This window comes from Pipistrellus kuhlii, unplaced genomic scaffold, assembly GCF_014108245.1.
Source record: "Pipistrellus kuhlii isolate mPipKuh1 unplaced genomic scaffold, mPipKuh1.p scaffold_m20_p_13, whole genome shotgun sequence".
Lineage (NCBI taxonomy): Eukaryota > Metazoa > Chordata > Mammalia > Chiroptera > Vespertilionidae > Pipistrellus > Pipistrellus kuhlii.
The window spans coordinates 38703561-38715573 of NW_023425438.1; the positions used below are offsets into that span (position 1 = coordinate 38703561).

Here is a 12013-nt window from a genome sequence, read left to right on the forward strand (position 1 = left end):
GAGCCTATCCTCATAGAGGTCCTCCCCCCCATTTTTTCATATTAAGGTATTTTTACTTACAATAAAATTCATTCTGTGAGGTCCACAGCTTGAAGAGCTTTGGCAAATGTTTGCGGTCATGCAGCCACGACCGTCGTAAATAAAGATACAGACAGTTCCGTCGTCCACACAGCCTCCCCGGGCCCCTTTGTCCCAGGCCCTTCCCCCACCCCAGCGGCCACCAGTCTGGTTTCCTGTCCCTGTAGGTTCAGAGATCATCATCATCTGGCCACTCCGCGTATTTTGCCTTACGGTGTTATCTCTGTACTCCTACGTCTGTATAAACCAGTAACGTTTTAAGCGCGTTACATCAATGCGTCTGCACCGCGGGCAGCCTTCTGCGTCCGTCCTCCTTCCCTCCGCGCAGTGTTTCCACACATCCCCGGGGGCGGAGCTCCTTCCTTTCCACTGCAGTGTTCCCCGCCCGGCCGCACCCCCGTGTGTGCGTCCGTTCCCCCAGCGGAGGAGCACGCGGGGCGCTTCTGGGTTTCATGAAGGGTTGAGTTGTGATGTCAGTGTGTGTGGAAGGCCTGTCAGCAGCTGGGCCTGCGGGAGGTTCAAACCCCGCAGTTCCCGCCACGGCCCTGTGGGTGCGGTGTGTGTGAGAGCTGTGAGGACGCCGGAGTTACGACACAGTGTGACCCTGTTGGGTGTCTGACTAGCCTCCTCCCCCCTCCTCCGCCCGCCCGCCCAGGTGCTTCCCCCACCAGCAGGCCCTCCGGAGGGGGCAGAGCCGGCTCTCCCCCCAGGACACCTGGGGAAGGAGTGGTGGGTGGAGGCCGGGGGCCCAGGCGTGGGAGGCCGTGGGTGCCAGGCTCAGCGGGGCCTCCCGGGGAGGAGGGAGAGTCTAGAACAGCAGGGAACCGTCGGGTCCCGCCTGACACGCAGTGTGTGTTGCAGCCGGACCTGTGCTTGCCAAGGCAAAGACCCCAACACCTGCGGTGCCTCCTTCTCCTTCGGCTGCTCCTGGAGCATGTACTTCAACGGCTGCAAATACGCCCGGAGCAAGACGCCTCGCAAGTTCCGCCTCGCCGGGGACAACCCCAAAGAGGTGAGGGCTCCCCCTCGCCCCGCCCCGCCCCCTGGTGTCTTCTGCTGTCCGGAGGGTTAACACGCCGCCACTCAGACGCTTTACTTTCTCACCAGCCTCGTTGTGCTGAAGATAAGGTCACTGGGGAATGCGCAGAGAGGGGCAGCGAGGGAGAAATTGGGCTTCTCACTGCAAGTGCTTCAGGCTCTTCCGGTTGGTTTAAAACCGGCTCTTTAAAGATCCCAATTTCTCACCAGCATTTGACCCTTTTAGAGAGTAATTACTGCCCCTCCTTCTCCCCCAGACCCCTCTCTGGGGCTGGAGGTGCCGCAGGAAGAGGCCTCTGGTCCTAGGCCGGCCTCCCGGGGCGTCCCTCGTCCCGCCCGCGGCTGGAGGGCGTGTCTGTGCGGCGTCCAGTGTCCTCCTCGCTCCTCGGGCACCGGGCTGGCGCCCAGGTGCACGGCCTCTAGGTCTGAGGCCTCCTTCCCGCCCGGTGACAGCAAGCCGGTCCCTGGCTCCCGCCCTCCCCGTGGGCAGGGCGGGGCGGGGCGCGGGCGGGCTGCCCCACGTGCGGTGCCTTCTCCCGCAGGAGGAGGTGCTGCGGAAGAGCTTCCAGGACCTGGCCACCGAAGTCGCCCCCCTGTACAAGCGGCTGGCACCCCAGGCCTACCAGAACCAGGTACCGGTGCTGGGCCCTCCCCCACACAGGTCACCCCGCCTCCACCCAGCGCCCGGGGGTGGGGGGCTGGGGTGAGCTCCTCCGAGCTCCTCACAGGGACGGCCCAGCCTGAGGGGGAGCGGGCATGCGGTTCTTCGCTAAGACCCCTCCTCACACCACACGGACTGCATCCCAGACCGTCTCTCCTCCATCCTGGCCTCCGTCCCCCTCCACCGCCTCCGGCCTGGGGTCTGCTGGGGAGGCTTAAGTCTCTCTCACCCATACCCACGCACCTCTAACTCGGGGCGTGGAGCGCTCACAAGCAGGGACCAAAGCTGTGGGTTCTGAGGGGCCCGGGAAGTGCCCCCGGCCAGGTGAGGGACCCCAGGAGAATAGTCCTTCCGGGGCCTCAGCCGGAAACCCACCGTCCTGCAGCCCAGAGGCGAGTGGACTGGGAGCCCCCCTCCCTCTCCCACACCTGGCCCACCAGACGCAGGTGCACGATGCGGCCCCTCCCCGGTCACCTGACCGCTCTCCCTGGTCGTCCCCACAGGTGACCAACGAGGAGATAGCAATCGACTGCCGCCTGGGGCTGAAGGAAGGGCGGCCCTTCTCGGGGGTCACGGCCTGCATGGACTTCTGTGCCCACGCCCACAAGGACCAGCATAACCTGTACAATGGCTGCACAGTGGTAAGGAGGCCCCGCCCACCGGTCCATCCTGGGAGGCGGCCGGCTGGCCTCTGCAGACAGCTGGGCTCAAGCAGGGAGGGAGCGAGAGATTCTCAGACTCTGGGACTGCCCGCCGGACGGCCTGCTCCCACCCAGCTCTCTCAGAAAACCCTCACGGACAGGGCTTGCCTTGTTTTCCGTGATCGGGTGGCTGCTACGGAATGCAGCCCCTTGGGCACCTGGAGTGTGCACACACACTCACACACCAACCACACAGACATACACACACACACACACACACTCATACACTCATACACCAACCACACACACACACTCACACACCAACCACACAGACATACACACACACACACACACACTCATACACTCATACACCAACCACACACACACACACTCACACACCAACCACACAGACATACACACACACACACACTCATACACTCATACACCAACCACACACACACACTCACACACCAACCACACAGACACACACTCTCTCACACTCATACACCAACCACACAGACACACACACACACCAACCACTCCAACCACACACACACACTCTCACACTCACACACCAACCACACTAACCACACACAGACACACAGACACACACACACACACACACACACACACACACACGCTAACATGTGGTTCCAGGTGTCTGTGAACACTTGGACTGAAATCCAAGCACCCTCTCGATTCAGTCTGTGTGCACATGTTGACTGTTCTGTGGACGGCTCTGAAGCCAGGAATGAAATGCACGGTCCCTCCCAAGAAGGGGGCGTGTTGTGCGGAGCAGTGAAGGCTGAGGAAAGATGCAGGCAGCCGGGGGGTGACGTGATAGGTGATGTTTTAGAGGCAGAGAGGCCTCCCTGAGGAGGGGCACCCGAGCTGAGACGTGAAGGAAGCGAGGGTCGGGAGCTGAACGTCTGGGGGTGGCGTGCCCTGGACGGAAGGACCACCGAGGCAAAGGCTTGGGGAATGGGGGTGGGGGGCTGGCAGGGACCAGGGCCGGGGTTGTGCTCTCAGTGTGATGGGAAGTCCCTGGAGGACTCCTCAGCAGCGGGTGGTAAGATCTCATTCATAGTCAGACACATCTTCTTGCTTCTGCAGATGGAGAATAAAGTATGTGGAGTGGGGGGAGGGCGGGGAGGGAGAGAACCAGAGGAAGGCCCTTGGGAGGCTGGGACAGTTATCTGGGCCGGAGGTGACAGGGCTTGGGCAGGCGTGAGGGTCGGAGTGGGAAGTAACTGGACAGATTTTGGATGGTTTTGAAGATGCAGCTGGGAGGACTTGCTTTGGGAAACAGAGAAGACTAGAAGCCCACGCTAAGGTTTTTAGTTGAGCAGCTGGGTGAGTGTTGGTATTATTTACTGAGATGCAGAATAACGGGGAAGACCAGTTTTGGGGTGAAAAATCAAGAATTCTCTTTTGAGATGCCTGTTGGATGGATGTCTGGGAGGAGACGTGGCATAGGCAGGGGAGACGGGAGAAATGAACTTGGGACGGGTCAGCATGCCGTTCGTGGTTAGAGCCACGAGGCCAGAGGCAGCCAGCAGGAGAGTGAGTGCAGAGAGGGCGTTCGGGCTGGAGTGGGGAGCAGGGCTGGAGGTCGGTCCAACCCAGAACGTGTCAGGCCAGCTCTCTCCTCTGCGTCTTAACTAGGATCTGGGCAGACGGGGCTCCGGGGCTGAGGAGAGGCGAGGGCCCCAGCACATTCACCTAAAGGGGGCCTCCCAGCGTCAGGTGAGGCTGTGTCCCCACGGAGATGGAGGCCCCCACTAGGATGCCATTTCTCCACCTGGTCTTCCTTCTCCGTGGCCACTGTGAGAAGCAAGGTGGGGCAGGCTCCTGTCTAGACGCTCTGGTGAGGGGTTCTAGCTGGAAGAGAGAGAAAGGGAGGGTCCTCCAGGGTTAGGAGCGGGTGGGGAAGAGGACAGGCAAGGAGACAGAGCTTCTAGAGTTTGGAGTGAAAAGAAGTAAACTTTTCCCAATGTGAATAGAATATTCTACTAATTAACAATTATGCATTGCAAAAAAATAAAAATAAAAAATAACAAGAAAGGCCCTGGCTGGTTTGCTTAGTAGTTCGAGTGTTGGCCCATGGACTGAAGGGTTGCTGGTTCAAGTCCCAGTCAAGGGCATGTGGCTCAGTTTTAGGTTTGATCCCTGCTCTCCCCCCCACCCTCGTATCAATACTGTATTAATGCATTAGAACCAGCTTCTAAATCATATTGGAGAATATTTCATGCATAAGAAAATACTCATACTATACTTCTTTAAAATATATTTTTATTGATTTCAGAGAGGAAGGGAGAGGGAGAAGAGAGAAAAACATGAATGATGAGAGAGAATAATTGATCAGCTGCCTCCTGCACACCCCCTGCTGGGGATGCAGCCCGAAACCAGAGCACGTGCCCTGCCCAGGAACGGTGACCTCCTGGCTCAGAGATCGATGCTCAGCCACTGAGAACCCCCGCTGGGCTGCCCCGTTCTTTTTAAATGACGTCACTAGAGCACTGTGGGCAAAACATGACCCTATTACCAGAGGTGAGTGTGCGCATGCACGTGTGACCGGAGTTTACAGTGATCACTGCGTGGCAGTGGGGTTGTAGAGAGTTTTTATTTACTTTTTGCTGGCATGAGTTTCTACCACAAGCATACGTAGTTTTTAACAAAAAGGAGAAGTGTTTTACGAGCAAAAGGAGGCCATGTGTTCAGAGAAAGGAGGAGGAGGAGGAGGAGGAGGCTACAAGATCTAGCACAATGGCAATAATGTCCCAGCTCTGACGCCTGCAGCCCTGACCCGGCCCCCTGCCGGCCCTGTGACCCCAGGCCAATCACTTCATCCCCTCTCGGCGTCGTTAAGAGGATCACATGAGAGAGTATGAGTGGACATGCTTCGAAAGCTCTAGACGCAGTGTTTCCCAAACTTTTGACATAGGTGTACCCCTTCTATAATTTTCGTAACGCTGAGTACTCCTCGTACTCATGAGAACGTAGAATTAGGTGCAGCTAAGCACGGTGCAGTGCATATCCCCACCAAACTCTTCCCGTACCCCTGGGGGTACGCGTACCACACTTTGGGAAACACTGCTAGAGCAGCGGTCGCCAACCTTTCAGATGTCACAGACCACGGACCGCTGGTTGGCGACCACTTCTCTAGAGCATGCCGTCACCCTGTGAGCCCAGACAGATGTGACGACGTCAGTCTGTGAGCCCAGACAGATGTGACGGCGTCAGTCTGTGAGCCCAGACAGATGTGACGGCGTCAGTCTGTGAGCCCAGACATATGTGATGCTCTCACCCTGTGAGCCCAGACAGATGTGACGGCGTCAGTCTGTGAGCCCAGACAGATGTGAAGGCATCACCCTGTGAGCCAGACAGATGTGACGGCGTCACCCTGTGAGCCAGACAGATGTGACCCTGTTACTCTGAGCCCAGACAGATGTGACCCCGTTACTCTGAGCCCAGACAGAAGTGCTCTGTGGGCAGTCCTCCTCAAGGGAATCGGGAGCGTTAGGGCCGAGCGGCTGCCTGGCGCTGGGGCTGTGTGTGTGGCGGGGGGGTGGGGGGCATGCTCGGCCCCTTGGCCCCGTGTCGGGCTCCTCCAACCCCGTGCCGCTCCCCCCTCTGCCCGGGCAGGTCTGCACCCTGACCAAGGAAGACAATCGCTGTGTGGGCAGGATCCCCGAGGACGAGCAGCTGCACGTGCTGCCGCTGTACAAGATGGCCACCACGGACGAGTTCGGCAGCGAGGAGAACCAGAGCGCCAAGGTGGGCAGCGGGGCCATCCAGGTGCTCACCGCCTTCCCCCGCGAGGTCCGCCGCCTGCCCGAGCCCGCCAAGTCCTGCCGCCAGCGGCAGCTGGAGGCCCGCAAGGCCGCGGCCGAGAAGAAGAAGATCCAGAAGGAGAAGCTGAGCACCCCGGAGAAGATCAAGCAGGAGGCCCTGGAGCTGGCCGGCATCTCCACGGACCCAGGTGTGTGGGCGCGGGCACCCACCGGGCGGCGTTGGCGCTGTCGGGGGCTGGACCCGGACGGCTCCCTCGCGGCCCCCTTCCTGCCCCGAGATAGAACGGCAGAGAGGAAAGTCCTGGGGGCCCTCTCTGCCCCCTGGACCACCCCATTATCTTATCTTTTTTTTATTATTATTGATTTTTTTACAGAGAGAGAGAATTAGAAACATCGATGAGAGAGAATCATCGATCAGCTGCCTCCTGCACACTCCGCACTGGGGATGTGCCTGCAACCAAGGTACATGCCCTTGACCGGAATTGAACCCGGGACCTTTGAGTCCGCAGGCCGACACTCTATCCACTGAGCCAAACCGGTTTTGGCCACCCCATTATCTTGATCTTGTCAGGGTGGAGGACACCGTACCTGGTAGGAGACACCTAGGGAGCAAGCCCAAGGAGGCGTCTTACCTCCAAGAGGAGCTGAGATCCCCTCCCACTCCCTCGCTGAGCGTCTGGCGGGGGGGCCTGGCTTCGGGCACGTGGGCTGCGTGGGGGCGACGGGCAGTGCAGCCCGTGTCCCTGCTCCTGGCCCACGTCCCTGCCGTGGCCGGCACGAGAGGAGGTGCTTCGGGGAGGACTCGGGGGTGGTTGGCCGGGTGGGGAGTGGGCAGTGACGCTGACCGGGCTGTGGGCTCCGTGAGCCGCCTCCCCCAGGGCTCCCGGGGGCCACGCCGAGCGGCGCCCAGAGCTAGGCCGGCCTCCCTCGTCTCGCCTGAGGTGACCAGACTTTCGGCAGGACAGTCCCGATTTTTAACAGTTTTCCCCGCGTCCCGCGGCATTTTAAAAACAGTCCCGATTTTTTCCAAAAATAGTTAAAAATCAGGACTGTCCAGTCACCTTAGTCTTTTTTTTTAAAATATATTTTTATTGATTTTTTTTTTTTTACTGAGAGGAAGAGAGAGGGATAGAGAGTTAGAAACACCGATGAGAGAGAAAGCATCGATCAACTGCCTCTTGCACACCCCTATTGGGGTTGGGCCCTCAACCAAGGTACATGCCCTTGACCGGAATCGAACCTGGGACCTTACAGTCCGCAGGCCTACACTCTATCCATTGAGCCAAACTGGTTTCGGCAGTCACCTTAGTCTCGCCTGATCCGAAGAAGGAAGCCCTGGGGGCGGGGGGGGGGGGCGGGGGGAGAAGGGGAAAGGGGAAAGGGCGGTCCCCAGCCCCAGCCCGCCCAGGGTCCGCAGCGGCGCCCCCAGCGGCTCCTTCTCCGTCTTGCCTCCCGTTCTCCCCAGGCCTGTCTCTGAAGGGCGGCTTGTCCCAGCAGAGCCTGAAGCCCTCACTCAAGGTGGAGCCGCAGAACCACTTCAGCTCCTTCAAGTACGGCGGCAACACGGTGGTGGAGAGCTACTCGGTGCTGGGCAACTGCCGGCCGTCCGACCCCTACAGCATGAGCAGCGTGTACTCCTACCACTCCTACTACGCGCAGCCCGGCCTGGCCCCCGTCAACGGCTTCCACTCCAAGTACGCGCTCCCCTCCTTCGGCTACTACGGCTTCCCGTCCGGCGGCCCCGTCTTCCCGTCCCAGTTCCTGGGCCCCGGCGCCTGGGGCCACGGTGGCGGGGGCGGCGGGGGCGGCAGCTGCAGCTTCGAGAAGAAGCCGGACCTCCACGCGCTGCACAGCAGCCTGAGCCCGGCCTACGGCGGTGCTGAGTTTGCCGAGCTGCCCGGCCAGGCTGTGCCCGCGGACGCCCACCGCCCCGCGCCTCACCACCAGCAGCCTGCGTACCCGGGCCCCAAGGAGTACCTGCTGCCCAAGGCCGCCCCCCAGCTCCACCCGGCGTCCAGGGACCCCTCCCCCTTTGCACAGAGCGCCGCCTGCTGCGGCAGGTCCATCAAGCAGGAGCCGGCCGACCCGCTGGCCCCGGCCGAGCCCGTGCCCAGGGACCCCGGCAGGATGGGCAAGACGCCGGTGCCCGAGGCGGCTCAGAACGGCGGGCCCGGGCACCGGTGGGAACAGTACTCAGGAGGCCCCAGCACGTCCCCCAGGCAGACCAACGGCGTGGGCGGCGGCTGGGGCGTGTTCGCTCCCGGGGAGAGCCCCGCCGTGGTCCCCGAGAAGCTGGGCTCCTTCGGGGCTGGCTGCCTGGCTCCCTCTCCCTTCCCGGAGGGCCAGTGGGGGCTGTTCCCCGGGGAGGGCCAGCCGCTGGCCCCCCAGCCCGGAGGACGGGGGCTGCGAGGCAAACCGTGGAGCCCCTGCAAGTTCGGGAACAGCCCCTCGGCCCTGGCCGGGCCCAGCCTGACGGAGAAGCCCTGGGGCATCGGGGCCGGGGACTTCAACCCCACCCTGAAAGGCGTCGGAGGCGGAGGCGGCCCCGGGTTCCAGGACAAGCTGTGGAGCCCCCTGAAAGGGGAGGAGGGCCGGATGCCCACGCCGGGGCCCGCCGGCCCGCCGGACAAGGCCTGGCCGCCCTTCGGCGTGCCCCTGGGCGCCCCCGGCGAGAAGCTGTTCGGGGCCCTCAAGCCCGAGGAGAAGCTGTGGGACCCGTTCGGCCTGGAGGAGGAGGCCGCCGAGGAGCCGCCCGGCGGCAAGGGGCCGGCCAAGGAGGAGCGGGCCCCCGCGGAGGAGGACGAGGAGGAGCTGTGGTCCGACAGCGAGCACAACTTCCTGGACGAGAACATCGGCGGCGTGGCCGTGGCGCCCGCCCACGGCTCCATCCTCATCGAGTGCGCCCGGCGGGAGCTGCACGCCACCACGCCGCTCAAGAAGCCCAACCGCTGCCACCCCACCCGCATCTCGCTGGTGTTCTACCAGCACAAGAACCTCAACCAGCCCAACCACGGCCTGGCGCTCTGGGAGGCCAAGATGAAGCAGCTGGCGGAGCGGGCGCGGGCGCGGCAGGAGGAGGCCGCGCGGCTGGGCCTGGGCCAGCAGGAGGCCAAGCTCTACGGCAAGAAGCGCAAGTGGGGGGGCGCGGTGGTGGCCGAGCCGCCGCCCAAGGAGAAGGGGGCGGTGCCCACCCGGCAGGCGCTGGCCGTGCCCACGGACTCGGCGGTCACCGTGTCCTCCTACGCCTACACCAAGGTCACGGGCCCCTACAGCCGCTGGATCTAGGGGCCCGGGCGCCAGCGTACCTCAGCGTCGGGCCCGGCCCGCGCTGCCTCTGTGGTGCTTTCGCCCTCACACCTTGGGGGGGGGGGGGGGCGCGGGTTGGGGGTGCAGAAGTCTTTTTTATCTATATATACATATATATAGATAGGCATATATATGTATTTATGGTCCAAACCTCAGAACTGGCCCGCCCCTCCCTCCTCTATTCCCCCTGCCCCGCCCCCCGCCCCACCTCCCCAGCACTTTGAAGAAGAAGCTATGGCTGTCGGGTGATTTTTTTCGTGATCTTAATATTTATATCTCCACATCGGCTTCCCCCCCCCGCCTTATTGGGGGGGGGGGGCTTTTTATTTTCTCTTGTTTTTAAAAACTCTATCCTTGTATATCACAATAATGATGGAAAGAAAGTTTATAGTGTCCTTTCACAAAGGAGTAGTTTTAAATTCCATTTAAAAATGTGTATTTATTGGATTTTTTTTTTTTTTTTAAAAAGCGACAAGAGTAATGGTAAAAGGATGGTCAGGATCAGCCAGCCGTGCTCCCTCCAGCCTGGCCCCCGGGAGCCCCCGGACAGACACGCCCTCCCCACAGGGAGAAGCTGTAGGAGAACGTCTGGGCTCCCTCTTCCAGGCACCCGCTCGGAGCTGGGGAGCGGGACGGTGCACCCCAGGCCGGGCCCCTGAGCGGCTGGCGGAGATGCCCCCAGAAGCCAGGTTGGAAGTAGACAGCTTCAAGCTCGCTAGTCGCCACACTGAACCCTCTGTGCCCGTCACGCGCCAGGTCCCAGGACGCCCTGCTTCCCCCGGCGGCACCTCGCGATGGCGCTCTTGGGAGAGGCTCTTCGGAGCCTTTGCCACCGAGTCAACAAGCCAGTGAATACCACCGGCCCGAAGGGATTTGTCCTATCAGCAGTGTCTAAACAAATGCCCCAGAGTCCATGCTGACACCGGGGAAAGGGCTACTGTCTCTTTAAAAGCAAGAAGTTGAACCCAAGCTGTGAAAAGCCAGCCTTGCCCTGCGTGGGGCGCTGTGCTGAGCCTGGTGCTGTAGTGAGTGTGCGGGAACCCCCGTGGCTCCGGGGGCAGGGGGCCGCCTGCGGGGACAGTTACCGCATCTCTCCCCATTCCTGGATTTTCACGTCGGACAATGGTGCATGCCTCTCCCCCGAGCCCCTCCCCCCATGCTATCCCCCGGGGAGCGGGCCCACACTTGGCCGTTTATAAACGCCAGAGTCAAACGTTTTCAACCGGTAGCTATGGTTTTTCCTCCCTCATTGGTGCCATTTCTCTCGTCGGTCGTCTTCTCCTTTCCCTCCTCCCCTCTCCAACCCTCTCAAACACACGCTCGAAAAAAAATCCTGGTGCATTCGTTCGTTCGGTTCTTCAACATGTGCATGTGGTGCTTACTTTCCCTGGCGTGGCTGAGAGAGAGGGCCATGGGGCCCGGCCGGTGGGCGCCGCCTCCGTGGGCAGCAGGTCCCCTCCTCGAGCGTTGGCGTTGCTGGTGCTGTGAGTGGCGGCTGTGTCCGTCCGTCTGTCTGTCCGTATGGCCATGTGGTGAGGACACACGGGGGAAGGTGGCTGCCCGGTGAGTGACAGCCGAGCCCGGAGAGAGATGGCAGGTGCTGGCTGAGCGGTCTTAGACCGAGGCGGGTCTTCCTACGACGAGGGAACAATCAGAGGACGGTGCTGGCGGCAGGTTCCTGAGCTCCCGGTGCCTTGGGTGGGCTGAGAGCCGCCAGCCGGGCGGGGTGGGCACCGGCTGGGAGGAGGGTTGCCGTCATGCGTGGTGGGCATTGGCGTGGTCTGGTTTTAACTGTAAATAGAGATTTTTTTAAGCACTTTTTGCCTAGATTTAAAAAACAGCAACTTGAAGAGAAGTATGTTTTAACCTGTCCTTGTGGGAGAAAACTGTACATAGTAGCTGCATATTTAAACGTGCTTTGTCTATCCTTCGCTTTTACCATATTCTGTAAAGTCGCGTTTATTTTACAGGACAGAAATGAAATATTATTGCTTTTGAAATAAATACCCAAGAGCTTATCAGGATTTAGAATTATTCAGAACTCAGATTTATAGGAAGAAAAAAAAAAACATTAAAAAAAAAAACACACAAAACTCTGACCTTCAGCCGGACAAGCTGAAGGCAGCAGAGTCTTTAACGCGCATGCTGATTTTCTAGTCTTGAGGACACGTGGGGCCCGTTAACCGCTATTTTGCGTAATCGCATCCGTACTTTTATGCAGGTCTCGCTTGATTCCATGCGTAGGTAGATACGGGGGTGCCTTGAAAACTTCATTTTAACTTAATCTTGAGCAAGAAATTAACAATATTTTGCAAAACGTTCGGAGAGTGTGACGGTCGGTGTGGCCCGGGGAGGCCCCCGGGCGGCCGTTGGTTTGGAAGGCCCCGAGTGTAACCCAGGTGATTCTGATCCTTGGCACGCATGACTCCCGCTGGTGTGTGTGACCTAGACCCTCCCCCTCGCCGCCCTCCGGTAGCAAAGCCATTCGCTGAGAA

The 12013-nt window shown here is 60.3% G+C and overlaps 1 protein-coding gene across 5 annotated transcripts in view; it reads left to right on the plus strand.

Annotated features, from left to right (window-relative positions):
• The window catches only part of TET3 (tet methylcytosine dioxygenase 3), a 91124-nt gene extending 79632 nt beyond the window's left edge, over nt 1–11492 (plus strand). For all 5 annotated transcript variants that reach the window (XM_045580923.1, XM_045580924.1, XM_045580925.1 and 2 more), the window contains 5 exons: nt 940–1090; nt 1659–1748; nt 2281–2418; nt 6064–6400; nt 7678–11492. In XM_045580923.1, coding sequence (XP_045436879.1) covers nt 940–1090; nt 1659–1748; nt 2281–2418; nt 6064–6400; nt 7678–9497 — 2536 coding nt within the window. In that variant the 3' untranslated portion in view covers nt 9498–11492. The remainder of the gene's footprint in view (nt 1–939; nt 1091–1658; nt 1749–2280; nt 2419–6063; nt 6401–7677) is intronic.
• The last annotated feature ends 521 nt before the right edge of the window (nt 11493–12013 follow it).